We start from the raw sequence: 27,903 nt of genomic DNA, 5'->3' as shown, positions 1-27,903 counted from the left end.
CAGCTTTAAAATCTGGCACCAGGGCGGCATTTCATTACCGCCTGAGTTGACACATTGTGCCCCAGCGTTACTGGCCAGTTACACCAGTTTACCTCCATCAAACTACACACTTTGTGTTCTAGAGAACTCAAAAGAAAAGGAAATCTACACTCTGAAGGGAGCCATAGCTGCATTATAGTCTGTCCGCTCAGGTGGTGATGGGTCACATCAGGTCAGTGATTCTGACCTTCCTGTGACGACACAGTTTGTAGCATACACATCCTTCTGTAAAGGGATAGTTTGGATCATTAACTTATTGATAGCTGCTGCATTACCTACAGTAGATCGCTGTCAACACCCCCCCAATTTGGAGAAGCAGTGAGGAGCTGCTACTGTATTTTGTACTGGGCAGTGTGTAATTACTGTTTTTATTATGTAAGGCACCTGCACTGGTAACCTGGTCACTTGATAAGGTAGTTGTTGTGTATTTCATGTTGTGTTTTGTACCGTGCAGTGTGTGCCTACTGCCTTTATTATGTTAGGCACGGGTATTTATTATAGCCTGCATTGCACTTTGTATTTTATTTATTGCGTCTGCTTGTTATGAAGGATTACAGGTGGATATTAGCGTCTCACTAAATCTGGTGCATCCATGTTTTCATTTCTTCAAAATGATGAATGTCATTGCTCACTGTCCTTTTATAAATCAAATAAACTAAACTGAACTAAAGCTAAGCAGTGTGTTGCTGTGGACAGGATCAGCAACAAAAGGTTTTTTTAGCCACTCAAAAACGGTGCACCACAGAAAATCAAATTAGTTTAAAGGCACAATGTGCAACTTTTTTTCTTAAAAAAACGATTGCTAATAATCGTGGGGGGCGTGAACTTTAATCAGCTTCTGAAGGGGGGCATGCCAGAAAAAGTTTGGGAACCACTGCTCTGGTGTGTGTTGTGGTGGCTGTATCTGCAGAGAACCTGCCCCCCATCTCTTTTTCCTTATTGTCTCATTATTTTGTTCTGCTTTACCAACCACAGTCGTTGGTATTTGATGTCCTGGGACATTATAAAATAATCTGAACTATCCCTTTACTGTCTACATAACGATAAAGGCTTGAATAGTGAGAGCCAGCATGGACTCTGCCACCATCCAAACTCCATCCTCTCTTCTTCATGGTGACCTTACAGTGTTGGATGATGTCGCCCTGCTGTGCTCATGTCATATCGTGTGTCTGATGGCAGAGAGCTGGGTTGTGTTGAACTATGTGATGTGGATAAACTGATCCTTGATCTGTGCCACTGGGTAACTCTCACCTCCCTCCTCACTGTGACCTTGCAGCCCGTCCCAGTATGGCATTGCCTTACAGTGGCTCAGCAGTACATCTTCCCAGCAACGCACACAAAAGACACACACATTGTCTCGTGTGTGACACACATTCTGTGCATATTTTCACTGACCTGGACACACACAAACATACTGTGGGGAAACTCTCACTGAGGCCTGCCCCCCACACACTCATACCAGCAATCGCAGAGAGTGCTTTGTGCATTCACTGACTGACTGGGCAGCTACTGAAGAGAGAGAGGGAGGCTGGTGGGAGGAGGGAGATGGAGACAGCCAGAGACAGAGGGATTACAAAGAGAAGCAGACCCAGACAGATAGAGAAGAAGACGACGAGATAAGGCTTGCAGAGGGACAGTAAACTGTATAACTGGAGGAACGACAGGGCAGAGTGAACAGGACAGGAAAGGGATCACAGAAATAGGAAGGGAAGTGGGGCTTGTTCACCAGAGAGGAAGAGAGTGAGGTGCTGTTAAAGAGGCTGGGGGGGACTGATGGGATGGCATTGATCTCTGGGAGCTGCCGGCTCTTGGGCCAGATGGCGTCTTGTTGCTGCGGACCGCTGCTCAACTCCTCCTGCTGTGGACCGCTCATCAAAGTCTGCCTCTCCTCCTTCACAGGTCTGTCCCAGCCCGCACTCTGCTGTCCCGTCATGAGACGGACCGCCACACTCACACAGACAGCAGCATAGGTCTATAACACACAACATGGGTAACACACTTAGCCAAGAAGGTAACCAGGGCATGGTGTGTCTCTGTCCTGTAGCAGCATGACTGTGCTTGTGTTGACTCAAGCAGTCCTGTTGGTGCTAACTGTGCTCTGTGTTGTAGGATGGACAAGAAAAGGCTTTTGTCCTCTTCGGCCCTAATGTCATGTCGTATTGTGTCGCTGCCCAATTGTGTTGTTGTGTTTCATCAAGATACTGTTCTGTTGTGTTTTTGCACTGACAAAGCATGGAAGAAAAGTGTCATTTTAATGAAAATGATCACTTTTTTGTCACTATTCGGTTAACACTATGTTCCCTTTTCATTTTAATCGGTGTCTGACTGTATGTCTGGAAACATGTGACTGTGCTGGCATATAAGCAGAGGAGTCAGGGGCAGGGCAGCTGTGTGAGCCTCGAGGTTTTTGTGATGTCAGAGCAGCTGATTGTCCCAGCAGGGCCTGTGTGTATTTGACGTCACTGTATCCCCTAAACAACCCCGATAACGCCTCACACTAACCTAATGGCTTGAACCTGGCAACTGCTGCACCCATCCCCCCAGTGACATTACCCAATAACCCCCCCACCCCAAACCCTCCCAGGAATTCCTTTTTAAAAAAAAAACATTTTGGCAAATATGTGTATTTTACTTTCTTGCCAAGATGAGAAGCTTCAACCCATTCTCATCCCAGAACATCAGATACTGACATTTTGTTGCTATGCAGGGTGCACAAGGTACCCTTTAGCGGCTGAATGAGACTCTGCCAGAAAGCCTTTTTAGCTTGTGGTTAACGTTCTGTAACGGGTGCAGTTTGGGTAGGTTTAGACACAAGAACTACTTGGGCTCTGGTTCAAGATAAGACCATGTTTGGGGTTACAATAAGTATGTCACATGACATTTGTACCTTAAAACTTTTAATAACATTTTAATTTTCTCACAGGACACGAACCCTCATCAAAAGTCCTGTTTGTTAGTTAACCACACATCCCATTCCTCTAGATGCAGACTTTGTCCCTCATTTAGCTATGTCAAAAACCTGGTGTGTCTCTTTCAGCCAGGCACTGTGTTGACAACACATCTGTATTTGATGAGCTGGGAAGAGAATGGGTTAGCTTTGATGATCTCGTTTGTTTAATCCACACAAAAACCTAAGCATGAAAATTACAATTGCCTTTTTACAGAGGCTTCTTCGCCAGACTGCTGATTGCTATAGTGAAGACAAGAGCGTGTCATTTTTACTTTCAGACCGAGGCAGGCTAGTCCTTATGCTAAGCTAAGATCACTGGCTACTGGCTCAAGCTGATGCACAGACGTGACAGCGGTATCAATCTTCTCATCTTACTCTTGGCAAGGAAACAAATATGTATATTGCTCAAAAAGACAAACTGTTCCTTTAAGTTACATTCATATGCAGTTTGAACTGTGTAAAAAAAAAACCTTTGAAGAAGTTTAGTGTAATTGACAACAAGGTAGCACTAAAGGTGGAGTAAGCAGTTCTGGAGAAGGAAAGTTGATTGTTGAGTTTCATTCCCAGGTTGTCCTGGGATTAAAACCCAACAATCACTGTCAGTCTTTGACAACACTGGAATGAGACTCAGCGATTAACTTTCTTTCTCTAGAATCGCTTACTGCACCTTTAAGGGAAGTAAATGTGCTTTTGCACGTTTAGGTCCATGAAGTGATTTGTTTCCTTTTTTTTTTTTTTTTTTTTTACAGACATCTCGCCTGCTGAGCTGGATGCTCTTTGGAGGGAACCGCCATACACTCTCGGGGGAGCAAATGAGCACTTCTCAGGAAATGACATCATGACTCAAGGTAGGCTATTATCATTATCAATCTGAAATCACGTTATGTAAATACTCTTATTAGTTTGTAGCACAAACAACATCATGAGGCTCACTTTAGCTGTGCTGCTGTCTGTGTGGTCACAAACTGAGGAAGTGCTGGGGACATCCTCTCTGCACAATGGAACAAACCAGGGGAAGCCCGTCACAACTACTGCAACAGCCAGCTATTATATGCATCCATCTGGCTTTTATTTATAGGTTCAGAAACTATTAAGATCCTGTTCATGTTTTCACTTACTACTGCCTGGAAGTAAACCAGGGCTACTTTTACTGTTGCCAGTTGCCAGGGTGGACATGTGGTACTGTGGAGTCGGTCAACTAACTAAAAAAACTAAAGAATATGATCACATGCTGTCACATCTAAAGAATGCATGTTGTCACTCAGAGCATGTAAAAACTAGTTACTGAGCAAAAAGCAAGCAAGCTAAAAGGTTTGGATAAATGGTGAAAAAGTCAAAGTAATGGACAGTGTTGGACAAGCTGCTTGGAAAATGTAGTGAGCAAAGCTACAAGTTATTCTACATTAAATGAAGCTTCACTACACTGAAGCTACCCACCAGAGAAATGTAGCAAACTAAGCTACAATAAAATGACAAAAGTAGCTTAACTACATCAAAGCTATTTTTAAAGTAAAAATAAAGTATCTATGTATCTGTCTGTCTGTGTGTAGTAGTATATTTATTACCCCCTTTTTGTACTAGGAGCCATCTACACAAATATCAAATTATTTATTTAAATTGACCACAACAATTTGGTTTTGTAGAGAAGTTTGCAAAAAAAAAAAAAAAAAAACCTGCACAAGTAATATTTCTGAGTAACATAACCCAAAGTTATACTTTTCAGCTCCTCCTGTCTTCTCATTTTTCTTGCCTCTTCCTGCCTAAATTCCCTTCACACACATGCACATGCACAGGCACGCGCACGCTCACACTCACACACACAGTTTTATTCTTTTGCTTCCAAACGACATGTTGCTAGCTAGTGCCCTGTTAGCTGTTGGTGTTTGCTGACTGAGTTGTGATGATTAGCTTAGCTAGCGATTGTTGTGTTAACTTCGGGAAATACCTGAATGTGTGTCCTTAAATTTGTGTTGGACGTCTTGGATGTTGACAGGAGCTTCCTTTTAAGGTTCCACAGTAAACACCGGAACGTGTAACTGTTCTGCGAGGACTCGATTAGTAACTTGTTAAGGTTTGGCCATGGAGATTCACGACATGTACACGTCTCTTCGCGGCAATTTTTTTCTGTACAGTCTATGGCGGGCATCAGCAGGAGGGCAGGTACGTGACGTCACATGGAAGAGACGCATTTAAGGTTTAGAAATGCGTGGGGAAATTTAGCTTCTGTGGACGCTACCGCATTATTTGATCACTGAAGTAGCTTCGCTACTGAAAAGCTATTTGATGAAGAAAACAGCGATGTTACGAACACGTTACTGAGAAATGCAGTTAAACTATTAACGCCGCTGCTTGTAACGCCGCTACTCCCAACACTGGAAATAGATGAACAGTTAGCTAAACTGCTAGCTTAAAGGTTTGGATAAATGGTGAAAAAGGGTAGAAATAATGGATAAATGGTTAAATAAATAGATTAAACTAATGAATATATAACTTCTGCCACTCTATGTGCTGTAGTATGAATGCTAACTTGACTAGACTAATGTAAATTACAGTTTAGTTGTGTGGTTTAGGATCAAATACATCTCTGACAGTCCATATGAACTCTTTCAGCCTCTCAGGGTCGTGCTAACTCCTACAGTGCAACTAAACATGGAGAAGCAGCACCACAGAACTGGAAAAAAAACTTAGAGAGGATGTTAACCCTGCACCAACTTTGGCTACATTTAAATCCATGTTATAAACTTGTGTGATCTGCACTGCCTTTGACTAAACCTTAAATAACATACTCACCCATGTTGCCCTCCTATCCTGTATTTATGTCTCTATTTTCCCTTTAAAAGTATACTATTATTTCAATTTGCATTTTATACAGTTTTTCTTTTCTTGATGTAAAACGTGTTAAATTGCCACACTAGTGTATGAAGTGTGCTACTGAAACAGTCTTACCTTTCTTGCCTTATAAAAGAATATCCATTGCAGTATTATTATTAGTATCCAACATCCAGTTCAAAATGAGATGAGATTATCACATTTTGAATGTGGGTGGTGTCGAGGAAGGAGTATTTGAGCTCCTCTGACAGGGCTGTTGGGGCACATTTAACTAAAGACGTTCAGGGACTGCAGCTCAAATCCATTTTCAAACTACACTGTATGTGACTACATACTAACACAGATGTGTTTTCTTAAATGGCAAAAAAGTGATCTTTTGTCAGCTGGTAGCATTTCCAGTTAAATCTCCCTCACAGTCTGAGACTTGCATTGTAATTACAGCTTGGTTTGAACAGCCCTTTTGATGACCCTTTGGATAAAACTGTTTTTGCATACAGACCTATCTTTATCACACGAAAACCCTAAATACAATAAGCTGTTTGGGAAATATTGGCTTGAGTTTTCTACCTTGAAAGTCACGTACGCTCTCCTTTTTTCTTTGCATCAGAAAAGATGATAATCTAAACTTAATCCAGCAGCTTTGTTTCGTCTTTCAGGTGCAGGTGAGGAGGAGGACGGTCCACTGGTGGAATCAGGTGAAGGAGGGGTGGAGCCTGACAGCTACTGGAAGAAGAAAGAGGCCTTCCTTAAAGGAAGTACTGTGTCACTGGGAGAAAAATTCTCCCCAGGTAAATGCCTTTACATTAGCTGGTCTAAACTCATCTTATATATGCAGAAGCATTTCCCATACATTATATTTATGCATACTAATGAGGCACATCTCTCTGTCTACTAATGTTTTACTCACTCAGCATTCTAGCTCCATCCATCACATTCCCCCAGGTTCTTCCTCTCAAATGGATTTAAATGGCCACACTGAGCGTCCAATAAGAGGCCCTAATAGCTTTGTTATTCCTCCAGGGACAAACATTGTGCTCACGGAGCGTCTCGCTGAAATATGAGCTCCTGTAGAAAATCTTTAATGAACTCCTGAAAGTTTTGTCTCTCTTGTTTCTAGGGAACAGATACTTAATTTCTGTCTCAGTTTTAATGTGTTTTCCCTTTTATTCGGTGGCGTCAACCAGAAGTACGACATTTTATTCATGCAAGTGTGATGAATTAGCAAAAGGATTATAATTATTTGTGTATTCTTTTATTAGTTAAATCTGGCAGACAATGGTTGATAAGTCCTCTCTCTCTGTTCTCTGAGCTAATTTCCCTTCTCAGCTCATTTGCATTGGATTTGTGCATATTTCATATTATTCGACTGGGACAAACAATCAAATCTAAGTGGTTAATCACAGCGTTCTTCTTTTCTTTTGTCTAGAAATTGTGCTGTTGTTCACTGGGCGGAGGCGCTCCAATGTGGATCCTGACCGGGCCCTGCAGGAGGCGCTGCGCACGCGGCTCAGAGTCGTGGAGAGCAACAGCCAGGACGTCATCCAGCTCTTTAAAGTGAGTCAGACCTGACACTGCAGAATTACACAGACATTACGGCACTACTCAGACCTTCTCATAACTTAAAGAAGAACAAGATGCATTAAGATGTGATGAGCGTCCATAAGGTGCAATATGATATAGTGTATTGTATAAGTATTGTGCACTTGATGGATGTTCTGTTACTGAAACATGAGACTTTGTTTCTGCAGGACTTGTCTGCACGTCTGGTGTCCGTCCACGCTGAGAAGGATACCTTCGTACTCACATTCAAGACTGTGGAGGAAATCTGGAAGTTTTCAACTTACCTAGCATTAGGTAAGAAACTACAACCGTCTTCTATCTTAAAAGCCCTAAAATCATATTTTCTCAATCAGGTCCTACAGGGACACATTTGAATCAGAATCTGATGGCAGCTGTTTGTTTATGTTGCCCGGCCAGTGTCACTCAAAACTGCACAAACCACAGCCACAGAGAAGCAGAATGCTGGTTGAGTTTTTGAGTGTTAAACTGAAAAAGACAGAAAAGTACTTTCAACTTTAAAGATCCCCTCCAGACATGTATTAAGATGTATACACAAATAGTTTTCTTGGAACAATAGTGTCTGATATGTTCTTTTATTGCAAAAAGTTGAACTCACTAAAAAGACATCTGCTCCTTCTACCTCATTAAAATTCCAGAATCTATGAATATGCTAATTGTGGTTATTTCTAAAGTTTTCCTGCTGGACACAAGATATCTCCTACTTAACCGTGAAGTCCATTTTCAGTGTGTGTGGACTGGCGGCTTAAAGTTTCTACACCACACTTGCATAAGTTGCAAGTTGGACCTGGACTGACCTCCAAACTAGTTGTGATGTCACAAAGCATGCTTGTAGCCCCGCCTCTTAAAATCAGATTTTCATTTAGCACAGAGAAACTTTCTAATTTCAGCAGATGAATGTAAAAACAGCCCTCTTGTGTCAAACTGTGCACAACTGTCAGTCTGTACTGTGAAGCTGAAACATTATGCCTTGGTAACACATGAATGGGTCTTTGCTTTATACCTTTTTTTTTTTCTTATTTCTGCATTAATTCTACTATTTTTATGTGTCATTATCTTCATAGCTGTATAACAAGGTTTTGTTGTCCAGGTTGCAGCTACATGAACATCAGGAGTAGTAGTAACAGTTATATCTGAGTTGTACGTGCTCTGTGCCAGGTTACGTGGCTCGCTGCTTGGAGAACTTCTTGTGTGATCAGTCCTTCTGGCTGGACCCGGAGCTGCTCAGCGACCTGGAGATCAATGTGACTGTGGACGAGGAACATCTGGCCACCCTCTACCTGGGACTTCTACTGCAGGAGGGTCAGTAACCCCGTCACGCTCTGTCATTTTAGGGAAGCTGGTGGAAGTGGAAGTTACCTTTTTTATGAGCAGTTTTATTATCAACACAGAAAACGACAGTGAAAAAGGTCATCTGTCAAATGAGTACATAGTGTACTGTATACATACAGTTATCGACCACTGTGACTGCTAACTTCTCACACTCTCAGAAATAAAAGATGAGATTTTCTTCACTGTGCAGATTCTCAGAATATTTAAATATTTATTGTCTGAAGTGTTTTGAATCTTGTCACTGCAGTTATAAAGTAACTGAGTGCAGCTGCCATTTGATCCCATTATACTTTTAATCCATTTTCACTGACCTCAATTAACATTCTGAAAGCCTGAGGAATATTCTGCCACACGTGACTTTGGCCAAACTGTAGCAAAGTACGACTTATTGTCTTTAGAAAAGCTTATGTGCTTCACTGTACAAAGTTGATGTCTAAAGTATGAAGGACTTCTAATGTAAGTTAGAATGGTGACACTTTATTTGAAGGGGCGCGCATAAAAGTGTCATTATGTTGTCATAAACATGTCATGACATGACTAATGACATCTTTATGAGTCCAAATGGTACCACTTTAGTTGAAGTCCAGGAAATTATTCATGACACTGTTACAAAAGCATTTTACAGTTTATAAAACTTAATGACATCTTTATGACAAGTCCAGCGTTATCTGAGGTCAAGGAAAATACTCATGACACCCTTATAAAGGCCTCATGATGGCCAATGTCAAAACCAACCACATGTGACAGTTTAATGTAATGTCAAAGCAAAAGCGAAACAGTTAATGTCTTAAAGGGATAGTTCACCCAAAAATGAAAACTCAGTCATTATCTAGTCACCTTCATGCCGACTGAAAGTCAGGTTTAGTTTTTTATTCCACAAAACACTGCTGGAGTTTCACAGGAAAACAGTGTTGCAGAATCTCCCATACAGTGGAAGTGAATGGTGACCTAAACCTGACCTTCAGTCAGCATGCGGGTGAGTACATAATTACTGAATTTTAATTTTTGGGTGAACTATCCCTTTTAGACATCCCACCAAGCACACAATGTCATTTCAACGTCATCTTTTGGGCTAAATCTGGTCGGTCCACTGTGGCGTTTATTTACCAAAAAGTATAATTGGGCTGCATTTAGTCCATCCCGTTTGGTCCATCGGATTTTGTTCAAACGTAGCCCAAAAATATCATGGGCTTGATTTATATCAAAACATGGTTATGACAATAATGACAGTCATGACAGCACATCCCTTCAAACATAGTGTTAACGTCAGAATTATGATCTCATTTCTGTTTGTGGCCACACCTGCCCTTTTTCACATTTCTCAAGTGAGTTGAATTAAAACAGGACATCTCTGAATTTAAGCAATTCGCTCAAATATTTTTATGTATTATAAAATTAGTCAGTGTTCTGCCAAAGCAAAATTATTATACCACTTCCCTCCAGAAATGTGTATTGATTTCCTCTGGCCTGGTCTACACAGACTGAACATTTCCCCGAGGCAAAAAGCTTCACAGAAACGTATAACAGGACTGCAGTGCTGGCAAATAGTGATGAGAATTACATTAACTTAATAGGGAGGATATAAAACATCCATCATTTGCCGGTGACTGAATGAGGGCGCAGTAGCTGAAGCACTTCTGCTGATCTTTAAACTTAAGTGTGGTGACTTTTATAAACAAAAACGCTGACTGAAAACAGTTTGCATGTCTGGATTCACACGTGCTTATTTACATTGTCTGTACATGTTTGTGTGAATCTGTCCTCTAATGAACCAGTCGCTCTGCAGGATCCTTCTTTGCCAAGGCGCTTTTCACAAGGAGCGATCAGGACGAGGACGACGAGGAGCAGCTGTCCTTCAAGAAGAACGACTTGCTGATGGTGAGGGACACGGGGCAGGACAGCATGTGGGAGGGGACCATGCTGTCCACAGGAAACCACGGCCTGGTGCCAGTCAGCGCCATGCAACCGCTGCCTTACCCGTTCTACCAGTGAGTCACCCTGTGTTCCTCAAAATGACACACTTCTTACAAATCCATTGACTTACACTCAGCAAAAGCATGTTTATCAGGCTCGCTTGTCAAAAATGTTTGGCTGAATGAACAGAATGTCACTACAGCGACATTTGTGCACATGTGTTGGCATGGATTTGTTTTTAAACTGTACTTCCTGTTTGGTCAGATGGTTCCTGAGGAAGTACCCAGGCAACACTGGATGCTCGCCAACAGAAAAGGAAGCATTCGAACATTCTATCGGTAAAGCCAATCTGCATACAGCACATGTTCACACGTGCAACATCCTGCACAGTATAGTATGTTGACACACACTGTATGTGACTATACTGTAGGTAAAACAAAGTCTTCCACTGAGAAATAAAGAGATAAACTGGCTGAAGTCTTACACCATCAGAATAAAAGATTCTATCACATCAAAATCCTTGCTTTAATATACTTAACAAAAATATGAATGCAGCACTTTTCTTTTTGCTCTCTGCCAAAGCTCCAGCAGACTCTCTGTGTTTCCAGCGATTCTCTGCGGACACGGAGAGTCTGACAGCGGCTGTCCATGGTTGGTTAGCTCCAGCGGTGCATCATGTAACTTTCATGTTGCGAGTCGCTTCAATGATGTTACAAGGTGTACATCACATGATGTAGTTTTTGTAACCCAAAAGGCTATAGATACAGTCACAAAAGTGTACCTTGTGCTTCAGTATCAGTGCGCTCTGTGTTTTTAGACAACATGGGTGCCGAATGGGAGCGGGCAGGGTGCTTCATGGCACTTCCACCCCTGTATGTTCCCTGTATGGTGCAGTTACACTTGAAATACTTTTTGCCACCCTTTATTTTTATAGTTTAACCAAACCATGTATATGTACTATTGCTAACTTGACCACAGAATGAGGCAAAACCGGACGCTGTCACAGTGAACCGACAGGTCTGTCATACACTTTGGAATGAAGTGTTTTTCCTCAGGTGTTTTTGGAGAACAAATCAGAGCTAAAAGGAGAGCGAATATTGGACTAAATTCATCAGTTAGACAAAAACAAGACTCCAAATGAATGCTGATGTTGCTTGATGTTTGCCAGATGTGTAAAAATACAAATGGACAGTGGTCATGGACAGTTTTAGTTGTGTTAGTTTTTAAGGGAATTTCACTTCTTATCTAAATTCAGACAAACTCATGGATGCTTTTTATGTCTGCATGCAGTTTACAACTACATGATATATGTTGAAGTGCTGAGGTCAGCTTAACATGGTTCAGCTCCTGGATTTCTATTATACGAATCAAGTAGAAAACACAATACAATTGTGTTTATGAAGTCAGCCATTTTACTGTTCACAAAGACAAGATAATATAAAACTGATCCACTTCCTGTGTGTTTCACTGGAGCACACAGCAGTGCACAGCAGCAGTGGATCAATACTAATATGTTTATGCATATGCTTGTAGCTCTAACCTGTATGCTCTTGTGCAAATCATAAACTTTATTTTTCAGATCCTTGCCAGGATATTAAAAAATACGGTACATGCAATTCACAATCGGACAACATTCTCATCGACCTCAGTACTGATGTCTTTTCCTTGTCTTCCTCATCACACGCCTCAGTGACGGGTTCCTGTGTAGCAGTGGCTGATTACAGTCCAGTGGGCCCGGATGAGCTCCAGCTGAGTCAAGGGGACACTGTGGAGATCCAGGGTCTGCTGGTCCGAGGCCTGGGAGTCTTCATAGGAACACACACTTCCACAGGTCACACTGGTTTCGTGCACAAGGCCCATGTCAAGCCACTGGACACCAAACCCTTGTAAGAAGTTCCTTTTTTTAGTTGCGTGCTGCGTGACCTGGCTTGAACTTCTCCTGGTCTGGTGATGCTGACCAGATGCTGTGTGTCATTTCAACTTTGCAGCAATTTATCTTGATCAGATCCACATTAGTTACCTCTTGTTTATGATGTTGAGCTACTCTTTTATGAAATCCTGTTTAGTTTATCTGCAGTCTGACTGAGACGGGGTGGACGGGGTGAGGCGGCTGGGGAGACAGCAGACGGGATAATGCCGCCTTTGTTTCCCTCCCACAGAGACGGACAATTGGTCTTTCTGACGGAGGAGGAGCGCGCCAGCCTGGCTCAGGTTAACCCGTGTAGCTCGGAGCCAAGCGACAGCGGCCTGCTGGAGAGACTCTTCTCGACTGACATCAGCTCCGTGTACAGGCTAGGTAAATGTCTGATGAGGAGTTACTGTACTTTTTAATCAGTCGGGGGGGGGGGGGGGGCATGGTGCCACCGAGCCATAATTGACCCTTCCTAAGTCCCGCCTCTTTTTGCTTTGTGTCCAGTGAACCTCGGTCAACTTCTCCTTCCTGTTCTTATATTTTTCTTTTCCAGGATGGCGAAGTCATGACCTGCTCTACTATGGTTCTGATTTACTTTGATATTCTTATTCTAACTCTACCCAATCACACTCCTCACGCCTAAACCTGCCCAACCCAAACGACCTAAACCACTGAGGGCAATGAGTACAAGCCAATCAGAGTCAGTATAAGGCTTCATTCTCCTGGGAAAAAAACAACTGACTTCCTGTACTTAAATATGCTATGTGTGAAACTTGTCTGTTTTTAAAAATGGGGGGACCTGTAAAAGCGACATATAGTCATATCTTAAAAGTAAGATTTATGGGGATTTATGGGCAGAATATGGCAGAAATGCAATGTAATATTTCTAAGAACATTTTCATTAGTTTTTAATCATCTGAAAATAAGAATCATTGTGTTTTTGTTGCCTTAGAATAAACTGTTTATATCTACTCAGGGTGCAGATTTCTACAGTAGCCCAGAATGGAAAAACCAAACACTCACTCTTACTCACTGCAAGCTCACTGCTAGATGCCACTAAATCCCACATACTGCTCCTCTAGGTTAGCTAATGTTAGGAAAACACTGGCTAACCAGCTAGCTAACAATTGATGCTGATTAGCTTGCTAGTTAGCCAGCATTTTGCTAAAATTAGATAATTCAGAGCTGCAAGGAACTTTCATGATTTCATGTTGATTTTGGACAAAATAAGTAGTGTTTCCACCATCATAACCACAAAATATGACATTAAATATAGAATTATGGAAATAAAAATCTGCTGCTGCTTAATTTTAACAGGCTAACCTTTAGTCACTGCACCTTTGTCTGGGAAAATGTAAACACAGGCTTGTTTAATCTGATTTCATGGTGGGGGGCATTAAGAATAATTATATAGAAATAGCCGATCTTGTCCTGGATGGTTTTGTTTCCTCATGTAGGTCATTCAGAGGCACGAGTATTAGATTGAGACAGTTTCTTGAGCAGTTAAAAACTTGTTGTTGTAGCTTTAAGATGTGACTTTACTGTATATGTGGCTCCCAGGTCCCCCAGCAACATCCTTTAATCATCTTCACAGTTTGATTGTCTCTTCAACATAGACAAATCTAGCACAGAGTTTATCTAAACATCTTACAGGAAACAGGAAAGGAGAAAGTTGACTGACGCTCCAAAAGGGGTGGGACTTAAGAAGGGTCAATTGAAATATAGGTCATGTTTTGATGTACAGCTCCTGTTTGTTTCCTAAATAGTGGTACTGTTAGTGATTTGTGGTGCTGTTTCTGAGTCATTCTGGGGAAAAAAATGTTTCCATGTCTATCCCTTACTGGAAAACTCATGCTTAAATTGATTTACCTTGTGTGATCCCAGATAGACTGGATGAGACTGACTTCATGTACATCAGGAGTCGGCCAAAACATGGTAATGATTTATAACTTCTTGAGGAAAACAGCTGTGTATGAGCTTAGAGCGTTCAAACTGTTTTAAAAGTTAAATGTGTTTATGAACTTCTACTGTATCCGTCTTCTTCCCAGATCGTAATGTCCCCCCGAGCGCCCGTCAGAGCGTCATGTCGGAGAGGAGCGGAGGGACGCCCCCGTACCACTCCTCCCCTCGCTCCTCTCTGTCTCACTCCCATCCTCGTCTGTCCCTCTATCACTCCCACAATCCTCTCCCCCAGGAGGGAGAGCGCCTGTCCTTCACCCTGGATGACACATTCAGAGAGCTGGACGAGTTCCAGGAAGACCCACCTCTCTTCTTGGAGGAGAACAGCTGGGAGGGGGAGGACTCGGAGCACAGTGACCCCACGCTGACCCTGCTCAACCAGCAACACTTCCAGGTCAGCAGAGTCCCAGTTTAGTCACTGATTTATTCATTACAGGGCCAAGCACAGAGGCAAAGTTACAGATTGTAGGCTTCCAGGGATTTTTCTGTCTTTCTTGGTAGTTTCTTTCTTGCTAGACAGCCATTTTCATCAGGAATTACCAATTGCTTCTGTTTCTATCTTAAAGCTTTAATATGCAACATTTTCCTGAAATAAAAAAAACATATAAACACAATCCTTCTCAATCATCACTTATGATGGACAGGAAGTGTGTGGTGTGGCTGTATCTGCAGAGCCCTCTGCCTGTATTTCCTTATTTTCCTCATTATTTTGCTGTGCTCAGGACGCTTTCTCAACCCAAAACATCACTATTTGATATCTTGGTATGTTGCATATATGAACAGCTTAGACACACTGATTCTACCTTTGAGATGTCAAGAGATACATGTTCACATTTTTAGATTTACAAAACAAAACTTGATGGCAAAGATGCAAAAAGGGGAACAGCTTCTTTGCGTTGCTTTACCTTTTGCTTGCATGATAATTAGACAGTGGTAGATGAATTATCAATATACCTGTGTGCATATTTACAACACCTCCCCCGGCACCACCATCATTTTTTGCTTGACTCACTCTGTTCCAAATTCTTCTTAATTGCTAATTTCACAGATTTTCAGCAGTTAATGAATTCACTATGTGTTTTAATTGCACAGTTTATCAGTTGGTCTGTGCTCTTATTGTTATGCATTGAATTTCATATGAAATATCCATAAAATATGTCACTTAGTCAGAGGTCAGTTTTACTCAGTGATAGAAAAGGTTGGGAGCGACTGTTCTCCTGTGTAAATGCTCAGTTAAAAAAAAATCATGCAATGATAGGGATCTTTACTTTTGTTTCAGTCCCATTAACCAAACAAACACGGTCTCTTCTTAATTATTCTGTTTGCTGTTTCTTCCAGGAGGACTTCCTGCCTCTGTACGACCTGCAGTATTCCTTCCTGTGGGTGACCTTCAGCGGTAAGACTGAGGACGAGTTGTCAGGGCACCTGGAGAGCGTCAGGGAGTGCGCCAAGAGGATGGGCATGCACTGGGCACATCGACGGGCATGTTTTCTCCTGGGAAGACTCTGTGCCCGCAAGCTTAAGTTCTCCCAGGTTTGTACTTCACCCTTAACATTAATATGTGTGTTTTGTGTGAGTTAATGTGCTTTACTCCTCCTAAATTTAGCTTTCTTTTCAACACTTAACACTTGACTTAGCACATAGCACCTACCTCAGTACAAGAAAGGGTCAATTTTCATTGTGTCTGTTTGAAATCAGCGCCTTTATGTCTGTTTCCTCCTCTCCTCAGGCTCGTGTGTACTATGAGGAGGCTCTCAGTGTTCACGTGGACAGTTTCTCTGACACACCGCTCCTCATCGCTCTCATCACAAACCTCACCGCTGTCTATCTGAAGCAGCGTATGACGGACAAGCTGCCCCAGACTCTGGAGAAGGCCAGCGCCCTGCTCCTCTGCCTCCCCTGCCACGCCTTCACCTCCACAGACGAGCTCGAGCTGCTGAGGCTCCTCCTGAGGAGATCCGTGGTGATGGGGGACAAACACCTGGAGGCTCGAGTGTGCTACCTCATCTCCAGCCTCTTTCTGCACCTTAAGAAGACCGACGATGCCCTTCCCTTTGTTGAGCGACTCCAGTTCCTCTCAGCGACTCTCTCTGGCGCCGAGAGGGGTCCCATAGCTCCTGTGGACCTCAACTGGTTGTTGAGCTGGCTCTATCATCGTAAATACATGCCTTACTTGGCACTGGCCTCTCTGAGCCTGGACTCAAGACAAGACCACTCCCTCCACGACGCCTTCCAGAGGATTGAGTTGTTTATCAGGAACTCTGTTCGCCTCAACCCGTGCTGGAAGGAAGGAACCTCCCTGCTCCCTGCTCAGATTGTGGTTTACCTCCAGCAGGCCCTGGCTATAGCTGAGCGAGGGGAGGACATGAAGACCCAGAGGGACCTGTGTCAGGGTCTGGCCTCAGTCTACCAGCAGTATGATGCTCTCGACAAGGCAGTGCAGTGTGCTCAACAAGCCGTGGAGACGGGGGGCCACATCAACGAGGAGGAGGGCTTTGAGGCCTCTGTGCTGCTCGGGTGGCTGCTGGTGTTGACGGGCCAGGCTGAGAGGGCCCAGAGTGTCCTACAGCCGCTGCTCACGTCACTCCAGGTACAACAAACAGTTCTACTGGTAAGAGATAATGCACAGTAAGCGAGTCATTATTGCAAAATAAACCCTGACAGTGGTGCATAAGGGCAAAAGCTCGCTTGATCTTGATTTTCAGGGTGAATACAGACCGTGAAAGCGGGGCCTCACGATCCTTCTGACTTTTTGGGTTTTAAGCAAGAGGTGTCAGAAAAGTTACCACAGGGATAACTGGCTTGTGGCGGCCAAGCGTTCAATAGGTCACTCTGAAGGGGTTTATTTTGCGATAATGACCTGTTCACTGTACAATATCCCTATTATTGCACAGCTGCTTACTTTAAAAAAAAGAAAAGAAAAACAAGACAAACAAAACAAAACAGTAATTTGACACAAAATATTAGTTTCAAAATTATTTGGTTGATTTAAAAATCATTTTATTGGTCCTCCAGAGTCTATAATCAGGACTGTGGTCATAGCAACCCTTCCTAAGTCCCACCCCTTTTTGCTCTGTGCTCCAATAACAATTCAGCAAACTCGGTTCCTCACTCAACTTTCTCAATTTCCCGTGAGAGTGACATTTAAGGTCACATCTTACGTTAGCTAATGTTAGCAAAACCAAGGAAGGAAGACATTAGATATATTAGCTAGTTAGCAAGCATTTTGCTAACATTAGGTAAGTTAAGGTGTGAATAATTGTGGTTTTTACAGGTCCCCCAGCAATGTATCTTAGCCATCTTCAAAATGTTGTTTTCTTTTCAACATAGACAAGCCTAGCACAAAGCATATCTAAGAACAGAAAACAGGAAAGTTGACTGGCAGCAAGCTTGTCATTGGGTCACAGAATGAAAACAGGTGGGACTTAGGAAAGAACCTGCATAAATGCACGTTAACTCATGTAGAAGTTATATATGTATATCATGTGTGCCTCTGTGTGTACATTTCTCTCCAGGGCACAGACAGTCCAACGCAGCGAGGGGTGATTCACAACCTCTTGGCTTTGTGTCTGAGGCGGCAGGGTCGTGTCCCAGAGGCAGGCTGGCATCTCCACTCCGCGCTGGTGATCTCCAGGGAAAGTGGGAACCAGAGGAACCAGGCCCTGGCGCTGGCCAACCTGGGCTGCCTGGCACTGGATGTCGGGGCATCCTCTGTAGCAGAGCGCTTCCTGATCAGGTCAGAGATCCGTTTTATTGTTGAAAGGTTCCCCTTTTAAAGCTCTAATTTAACAAATATAGAAAGACTTATTTACTGTGATGTATTATCAGATCCCTGAATCTGTTTATGGAGCTCTGGGAAAGCCCCACAGACGAGGAGCATGTTCAGACCTACCTCTGGCTGGGGCGGAGCTACAAGGACAGGAGGAGGAGTCACGACATCAGGGCCTGTTATGAAATGGGGCTACTGATTGCACTACATGCAAGAAACTTGCACAGTGAGTACAAGCTGACACACAAAAAGGAGTAGTTTGACATTTCGGGAAAAACCCATAGTCTTTTCGTAGCCAGACCTCAGATAACAAGATGTTGTCTACTGCTAACAGCCAGTTAGCATAGCTTAGCTCAAAAACTGGATTGTCTAGATTTGAATACATAAGAAACACTACTGAGAAGCTACAAAAATAATGTACCTGCCCTTTAATCCATACTAAAAGAAGTTGTGGTTTTGAACGGAGCCAGTTTAGCCATTTCTCAGTTATTCCAGTTGAAGCTGGTGGACCTAAAAGTCATCAATCTCACTTATCTCTTGGCAAGAAAGTGAATAAGCATTATTTGCACAAATGATGAACTATTCCTTTAAATGTGTGTACATAAAGTAATCTAGAATTATTTGTAAGGTGACATAAGAACTAAAAGGGACAGAATATACTTTTTGACTGCAGCCATTTTGATATGAAATAGATTAACACAGGTGTGTGGTGCACATTGGCTCACCGGAAAATCTCTGATACACTAAATGGAACAGGACCTAATTAGTATCATTAGTAACATCAGTGTTTACCCTGAGATTTCATGTCAGCATGCTGTGAAAAAGGGTCTATTTCTCACCTCTGTTTAGATTTGTACTCCTTTTAATCTGACTAAAGAGGAAGAGTTTGACCAATATAATATTTAAAATCAGAGATTCAGCTTATTTTGAAGTTTTGAACATAAACACATGAGATGATTTTTCAGTGACCTCTGGTGGACAAATTTTGTCATAGCAACACTGTCGGTAAACATGGTCAAATACATCATATTGGAACTTTAATCTGTTACTCCTGGATGAATACCAACATGACTGTGCCAATGTGCAGCAAAGGCCAGGCTCTTTGATGTGGTTATGATGATGAGTAAGAGCTGCACAAAACAGTTATTTAGCTGCAGGAGCAACAGGGGACATATTGGTTGTGTTTTCTCACAGGTCAGATGGTGGTCGCCAAGGTGCTGAGTCGGCTGTATGCCGACATGCTGCTGTATGGCCAGAGTATCGTCTACTATGAGCACTGCGTGTTGGTGTCCAGAGAGTTGAAGGACAAAAGGCTGGAGGGAGAGTATCTGGAGATCCTCAGCAGCCTCTACCTCTCACTCAACACTGAAAAGTGAGTTTGAGCCTCTCCCTCCGTCCCGCTCGCCCTTTTTCTCTGTCCATCTTTTCCACAATATCTTAATTCTGGACTGGTGTGCTGCAGATCGTCTCGCAAGTCTCTGGACTACACCAAGCAGAGCCTGAGGATTTCTATTGATCTGGGCAAGCGGGAGGAAGAGTCGGAAACCTGGCTGCAGGTGGGACGAATCTATTACCTCATCCAGGAGGACGAGCTGGCTGACATGTACCTGCAGGTGAGGACGAGGAAATATATGACAGGAGTGGAACATTTTTCAGTCGCTGTTTATTGTTTTTATAGTCCTTGTTCTGCCCTTTGCTCCTCCATAAAACTGGTATTCATTGAATTTAGACACTCCTCATTCCAGAGCAGCAAAGTCAGAGACTGTATCACATCTTCATCAAGCTGCCAACAACTTGAGTGTCAATTTTTATCTGTTAACTGATCTGTTAGATTATTAAACTGCCCTGACAATCACAGATATCCCAAATAGCTAACGTTCGCTATAATGTTAGATATGCAGTCCATATTGATTGGCAATACATTTTGATTGATAGGCAGCAGTGAAGACAGCCCTGAGGATGAATGATCCTCACTTCGCCATGAGCATCTATGAGGAGGCAGGAGACGTCTACTTCAAAGGCCACAGGAACCGGATGGCTTCACTGCCTTTCTACAGGGTGAGGAAAATGAAATACACTCAACAAAAATATAAAGGCAACACTTTTGTCTTTGCTCCCATTTTTAATGGGTTGAAGCTACAAAAAGGGCAGAGAAGGGCGGTCATGACTTTGACCTCCTGGGAAAAAGGGTTAGGGTTAGAGAATTTTTCCTTTTGTCCTTTCTGTGGGCATAGAAGAAGTATTTCTTTTACTTCAACTCAAGACAAATGGGAGCAAAAGCAAAGGTGCTGTGCAATTATATATATATATTTTGGGTACACATTTGATTTATTTTGTCTCAAAGCTTCAATGCCATGATGCAATATTTCCCTGATAAACTGCACCATTTTTATTTTTATTTCATTAATTTTCTTTCATTCTTGGTACCACTGGTGTCATTTAATTAAACTATTCACATGCTTTCAGGATGGGAGTCTGCCATTTGCACGCAGCATCAAGGACATCCATTCAGAGTGCCGTTTGTTGAGTAAACTGACGGAGCTGTTAATGAACGAAGGAGAGCAGGAGGAGGCTCTGCAGTACGCTACACTGGCTGTTCAGATCGCCGGAAAGACAGGTACAGAGCACAAGCATGACCTGCTGCAGAATCAGTGCCTTTGTTAGCTGACTTAGAAGTATTTATTTAAACAGAGAACATTTTTTAACCTCAGGTGTGCCTGCGAACGAGAGGACAGCCTACCACCGGCTGGCTACGGTCTACTACAACCTGCAGCAGTATGAGATGGCAGAAAACTACTACCTCAAATCCCTGTCCCTCTGTCCGCCAGTCATTCAGCATCCTAAGGAGGCTCGCTACTACACCAAGGTCTACTGCAGACTGGGCAACCTCACTCTGCACAAACTGAAGGTACACAGATGAGTTTCTGTGTTTGCATTTGCATGATCGAGCAGGATAAATACACTATGTTCCTGAAGCTTTTCCCCTCCACCAAAACTAAAAACACAAGACAAGTCTTTTAATACATAGGCTAGGTTTAGGGCACGGGCTTGAGCCACTTCCTCCCTGGTTATAGTCAAGTCTCTCCCCTCATTTCCTATCATCTCTGTCATGTTGATGCTCTAGTAAAGGGATGAAAACATGAAAAAAAAAAAACTGATGCTGATTAAGCTTTGTTTTTGGAAAACACAGCAGCAAAACAGGTTCAAATTTTCAGTTATGATCAGATGTGAAACAAAAATGTTTTTCTCAATCAAAGTTTTCATTTACACATAATGTAACTAAAAATCATATGAACAAGAAAATGAAAGATTGCACCTTTAATATTGTATAATATATAAACTAGAAGAATGCAGACATAACGCCTTTGTAATTACTGTTTCATAATCAACATATTTGAAACTTCTATGAAATTACCCCCAAATTACTGAAACATTTACCCCAAAATGTCTAGAAGTTTTCTAGAGATCAGATCCGTAGTGATGCCATTTGCCAAACACAGAGACCTCGTGGAACATCTGCATAATATTACAGCTCAACTTCCAACTAGTTTCTGCCTAAATTCTGCTGATCGTTCCAGTTTAACTACCAACTACATAAGCTAATTGTCCAGCTAGCTTTTAGCTTAGCTAGTTGTTAGCTGCAACGACCCACTTCACTTTGATGGCCTGCTCAGCAGAAGTTAAACTGAAGTTAGTTTAAAGTTGCTGCCCTGATGTGAATATTAGATAAAAATGTGGTCTCAGTGTTAAGTAAATTGTATCATTATTGATCTGATCTCTAGAAAATGTAACTAGTTACATGTAACTGTTTAACTCCCCATCACTGCTCATAGTTAAGCCTTGTTTTTAGCTGTTGTCAGTGACTTGCAGTCAGTTTAGGTTTATATTTTTGAGGTTTTTCAAAAATTAAGAATCGCCACAGTGATGAGAGGTCCTTGAGCATACAGTAATAAATGTGCATAAACTTTTAGGCTGATGGGTCCAGTAGTGCATGAGATTAGCTGCAGACAAACACCAGCACCTGCTTACACCTGTTGATAATAAGATAATAAAAAATAAATACATTCTCAGAAAACAATAAAACTATCGATTCTATCTATTCTAATTCATGCAAAAATGTAATACCTCAAATTAACTTAAAATAAGGTCATTATTGCACCATAACAATCACGCATCTGGATTTCCTTTCCTTTCCTAGTAAAAGTGGCATGTTTATTTTTTTCCCCTCTTATTTTTTACTTCCTATTAAAGAAAGGTTTTTGTATGATGGCAGAGCAACAGTAACATTGTCTTTACTTTTATCTGGTGTCCAGCAAATGGTGGAGCCTTCAAATGTGTTTAGTTTAGCTGAGACCTGCTCTGACCTCTGCTCTGTTCACCGTCTCCAGGACGCTTTTGATGCAGTGGGCTACTTCCACTTGGCTCTGGCGGCGGCTCTGGAGGACAGCGCTAACCCCGAGGCTCTGTACGTGGTGTACATGAAGCTGGCCGAGATCCACGGCAACCACATGCCCGATGCTCAGCTGTGCCAAGTTTACAGAGACAGAGCCCAGAGCCTGAAGAGAGTCCTGGCTGGAGGGGAAGGAGCTGCTGCTGCTGCTGGAGAGGAAAACATGGACGATGCAGACACAGGGTCCGGCCAAAAGAAGGAAGAAGATGATACGGAACATGTAGAAAGTTTGGTTAAGAGAAATGGGATTCTCACTTCTACGCCTGAAAATGAAAAATGTGAAGATAACTCAGGTCCAAGGACTTGTATAATGCATGGAGACACAGAGGAGACGTGCACAGACACTCATGGGAAAGAAGATATTAATCTTCCTGATGCAGACGGCCCTTTTGTGGACGCCTCTGGGTCTGAAACAGAGACCGTCGCCAGTCAGTCGTACAGTGACAGTATTTTTACTGAATCCTTCGACACGGCGAAGGAGCAGATCTCAGACTCCAGCAGCTCCACGGACACTTTACAAACATACCACAATCAAACAGACGGGAACGGCTTCGAGGTGGCCCGCGGCGAGCCCAGTCACATAGCTGCTAATCACACGAGTGACGTCACGAGACACACAGACGCTCGGAACACAGATTCTGATGGACGAAACACTCCCACTAGAGAAGCAGACACACGTGTAGATTCTGTTCAGTCTGACCGCACAGAGAGAGATAAATCTGGTGACACACACTGAACACATGGACTTAGATGACGTCGACACATAGCCTCCCAGTGGCACTTTACAGTGTGATCTTCACTGACATTTCCTTCGTCTGGTCACATGTCTTTGACCAGCAAACTGACTCCAACGTTCCAGCCACACGGCACTTAATGTAGGATAGATGACTGTTTCAGAGATGTAGTGACTTTAAAAGCATGTGCCTTTTGTTTTGTATAATATATTATGTGGTAATTACAGTCCATTGTGCTTGTAATATATGTTTTTCTAAATGTGTTTTTAGTATCTCTGGAAGATATGACTCAAACATAAAGAATGTTATTTTGTTTGCCGAGTGTCTCTTTGTGTTTTTGTGAATAGACTCACATATGAGAGACGTGCGATGGCCTTGAGGTGCAAAGCACAAAAGCACTGCGATCTGAGCACACAATGAACCAGAAAAAAAAAAAAAAAACATTACAGGAGGTTTTCAGTAAGGCCTCCCCGAAAAATCAATGATTCAAGTCATCAGATTAGAAGTTGTCAGTTGAATTTCTGCCATTGTGCACAGAACAGCGCAGGAGCAACAGCTCTGACAGGCTGTAAACTTTACAAAGTGAGTCACAAAATGACCACAAAACTAACTGTGATGGAAGCAGAGAGGAATGATAGAAATTAGGCATGCATCCAAATCTTTATAAATACTTTATTTTACTAAACACAAATAATGTGATTTAAACATATTTCTTCTATCCAAAGTTGCTTTTTATGATTCAGAAAAAATCAGCTCCAAGAAAACATCAGCATGGTTAAAAACTTTGCATGCCTTAATCAATTACTGGTTTAATGCACCAAGATTATTCAGTCAATAAACTTATTTGATTTTTCCATATCCCCCAGTTAAAGGAGAGGTGGTGCTCGGCTTCAGACCGTCTGTTAAACTCAGTTCAATCAGGAGAAACTTCATTCTGAGTGTACGAAATATATTTATTTGACATATGCAGAATCTGGATGAGAAATGTGGAAAGTCTTTTGGCGATTAGACCCCATCATGTATAAAGGGGTTGTGGCGCCACGATAAAAGTATGAATCCCCTGCTGGAGTCTAGACACTGGTGGTGGTGAAGAGATGGCTGAAGATCAGGACGTGATGAAGAGTCGACTTCTGATGAGCTCAGCCTGGACTCTGAACATGAAGAACTGGAGGTGAATGAGGTGGAGGAGGGTCGCAATGATCCTGCACTGAAGTGACGGCTGACAGCAGCAGAGAGGAGAACAGATTTTTAAAGTTTGTCTGCAACGACACGATCAGCTGATGGAGCCAGCAGCTACATCTGATTGGGCAACTGACAAGTGATTACCCATAATCAGCTGATTGAGAATAAGCAGGAAGGAGAGTAAGAGAGAGCTGTGACTGAATGAAGCGTGAAGATGAGCATCATTTCAGTTACAATAAAAAGAGGAAAGGAAGTAGATGAAAAGTTAAGTAAGATGATGTGGAAATATATTTCATAATTAATTATACACCCATATTAAAACATTTTGATGCTTTCTAGGTAAAACAATTGCATTGCCAATGAATTTAGTGGGACTTCCAGTATAAATCAATGCTCGCTTCTGGTGTGTTCTGAATACAGATACACAGACAGATAATTCTGTTGATTGAACAGATATAGATACTGACATCTTTGTGCACCTCTAATAGGAACCGAGGGCATCATGCTGCCAGACAGTACGGCACGTTAGGGCAACTCCAGTCTGTTGGCTGTTTGTACCCTTTCTGCTCCTCAGGAGACTGTCAGTGAAGTCAGTCAGGTGGTGGTAAAACCTCTATAACTGCCCTTTACTGTGATCTTTGGCTTGCAGTGCTGTCAGTGTGGTGCCGGGACTTTTTAATTGAACTATGAGCAGGATACACACTTTTTGTGTTGACTGTGTGGAAATCTGGTGTTTTGATGGAAATTGAAATGCATTGAAATGTGAGGTAGGCTAAAAACTATAGGAGGTAGGCTGATAAAGTAGTTCAAAAGATGAAAATCTAAAATGTTTTTGTTCATCTTGTAATACTTTGACTTCTCTGTAGCTTTCAGCTTTAAAAATGGGTCAATGATTGTTTCTTTTAAAAAAAAATTACCTCCTAAAACAGCTGGTCTCTGTAGTGTTTTAGCAGTGTTACTCGGACAGGAGGAAAAGCCATTTGTTGGAGACTGTATTCATCTGTGAATTTAGACACAGTTGATGAGCCAGCTAGTCTTTATGGCAACAAGCCGGTGTGTGTGGTGGGATTGTGAGACTGACTCAAAACAAACTGCAGTCCCTGTGTTCAGAGTAATGAAGGAACTTGTCATCCAGTGAAACAGTGTGGCTCCTCCATGTGTTTTTAATAGTTTTTGGACAACAATGGCTCTATAGCACAAATTCATCAGATCACCTACACAGACAGTAGTTGCTTAGTGGGATCAGTTCAGTTTTGGTTTTGGATGCAGTCAAGACTAAACACTAAACACCAACAAAAGGGCAAAAGGGCAAATTGTATTTGTTGGGGACTATTTTCTGTCACAGATTAATGCACATTTGGTGCTTTAGCAAGCATATATGACACCAGGATGAATATATTTGAGTTAAAATAAGATGCAGTGTCATTATTCATTGGACAGTTTTTCATAGTATAATGCCTTCAAAAAAAAAAGAGAGAAAGAAAGCAGACATTTGACAAACTGGGAGATAATAAAAGAACGAATGGTGCAGGTTGGCTTTGTTTGTAATCACAAGGTGGTGATTTTCTCCTACAGCAACAGACATGTTCAAACTTAGGAAATGTTACATTAAAGGTCTGGAGAGCATCAGACAGGGATGGGTTCACTGACACCAAGGAGAAACCGATAGAGTGACAAACCAAAAGGGGTTACTGATTTTGAGTCACCTTCAAATAACACACAGCATTTTAGACCAGTGCTGCCCTGTGCCTTTTTGTGTATTTTCTTATCAGTTCATGTGTTTTGTCCAAAGGAAGCTGCAGATTTTTTAATGCAATGTCTTGAAAGCACCACAAGAGAGAGCTCTCCTGCTGCTTTTGCGTTTTGCTGTAAAAACCCATCATGCTGGTGTTGTTCCTCAGTTTAGCCAGAGGTGGGCAGTGAAAGGCAGCCCCCGGCTGCAGGCTGCGGTGCATTCACTGCTGCAGCTGCTTCCAACAGGTGAGAGAGACAGGAGGAAAGAGAGAAAATGATTTCCGTCATCTGCCTGGCAGTGGCAGCAATCCAAGCATAATGGAACGTGTCCTCTTGGTCACATTTTGGGCTCGGGTTCACCTAAAGTGCGTTAATGACGTCCATTTAGGCAGGAAGTTTCTCCTGTGACACTGTGAGTCAGAAACAGGTGTGGATTTCATATTAAAATACATTTCCTGACAGGATGAGTTTCAAATACAGACAATAGTAATATCCAGTGATTCGGCCTGTACGTTTGTTTGAATTCAGACACACTTTTGGAGGGAGCAGTGAGCCTAATGCAGGTCTTGAGTTACAGTAATAAGATATTAACTAGAGTACATTTTATGGAACTGGCACAATGGAAAATGGCAGATGGATAAAAGCAAGTAAGTCAGTTAGAGAGAGAGTTCAGACAAGGCCAAACAATGAAGACCTGCTGAGGATTAGGTTTGTTGTAAAGCAACCAAGCCAAAGGAAGGAATGTTTGCATACATGGTGCGCATGCTGAATAATGCTGCAGGGCTTCTTCCTGCCCCCCCCAAAGGCATGAGTTTAGCACAAGTTCAAAACACGTCTGATTGTGCCAAAACAAGCACTGAAGTGTTCTTCCTTCTTAAGTATTTCCAGGGTTGCGTTCAAATCATCTCTGGGGACTTTTGCTCAACGACTTTACGCTCTTCACACCAGAGGTGGGAAGTAACTAAGTACAAATACTTTGTTACTGTACTTAAGAAGAGTTTCCAGGTTTCTGTTCTTTAATTGAGTATTTGTTTATCTGATAACTTTTGAATTTTACACATTTTAAAACAAATATCTGTACTTTCAACTCTTTACATTTTTAAAACTTTAGTTTTAATGCATTTGAGGGGAATTATTGATTATTCTTATTCAACCTAAATGGATGAGACACAGAAAAGGCGCTACTTTGGTGTATCCATCAGTGACTAACATACAAGACCTATGTAATGAGAAAAAATTATGAAAACGAAGTAACAAGACAAAAAGATTTGACAAGACAAAAAAGGCAACAAGATGAAAACGATGTAACAAGACAAAGACGACTTAATAAGAAGAAAAAGACAATCGACATAAGACAAAAAACTTGAAACAAGAAAAAACAGGCCGAGAGGGAAACTCATCGATACTATCTTTTGACTTCCTTTCAAAACAAGGGGACTGTCGATGCTCCTTTGTCCAAGATGACATTCTCAGATTGAGAGATAAGAGTCTCTGCACTGTGCTGAGGAAACTAAAGGGGAG

General features: G+C 42.1%; 1 protein-coding gene across 1 annotated transcript; it reads left to right on the top strand.

Annotated features, from left to right (window-relative positions):
- The first annotated feature begins 881 nt into the window (after nt 1-881).
- On the top strand, nt 882-23,784 carry sh3tc2 (SH3 domain and tetratricopeptide repeats 2). Its single transcript, XM_084718654.1, is given in 23 exon segments — nt 882-1,938; nt 3,739-3,837; nt 6,475-6,606; nt 7,245-7,372; nt 7,567-7,672; nt 8,555-8,698; nt 10,515-10,716; nt 10,907-10,980; nt 12,333-12,528; nt 12,802-12,938; nt 14,439-14,489; nt 14,603-14,907; nt 15,852-16,046; nt 16,243-17,103; nt 18,029-18,249; nt 18,342-18,508; nt 19,477-19,654; nt 19,745-19,895; nt 20,218-20,340; nt 20,749-20,899; nt 20,994-21,190; nt 22,671-23,441; nt 23,443-23,784. Coding segments are annotated over 23 exon segments (4,767 nt in total). The 5' UTR covers nt 882-1,817; the 3' UTR covers nt 23,500-23,784.
- The last annotated feature ends 4,119 nt before the right edge of the window (nt 23,785-27,903 follow it).

The sequence above is a fragment of the Lutjanus erythropterus genome, chromosome 5 (genome assembly GCF_056507025.1).
Source record: "Lutjanus erythropterus isolate fLutEry1 chromosome 5, fLutEry1.hap2, whole genome shotgun sequence".
Classification (NCBI taxonomy): domain Eukaryota; kingdom Metazoa; phylum Chordata; class Actinopteri; order Lutjaniformes; family Lutjanidae; genus Lutjanus; species Lutjanus erythropterus.
The sequence above is the reverse complement of the archived record's forward strand: the minus strand, read 5'-3'. Positions and strand labels throughout refer to the sequence as shown.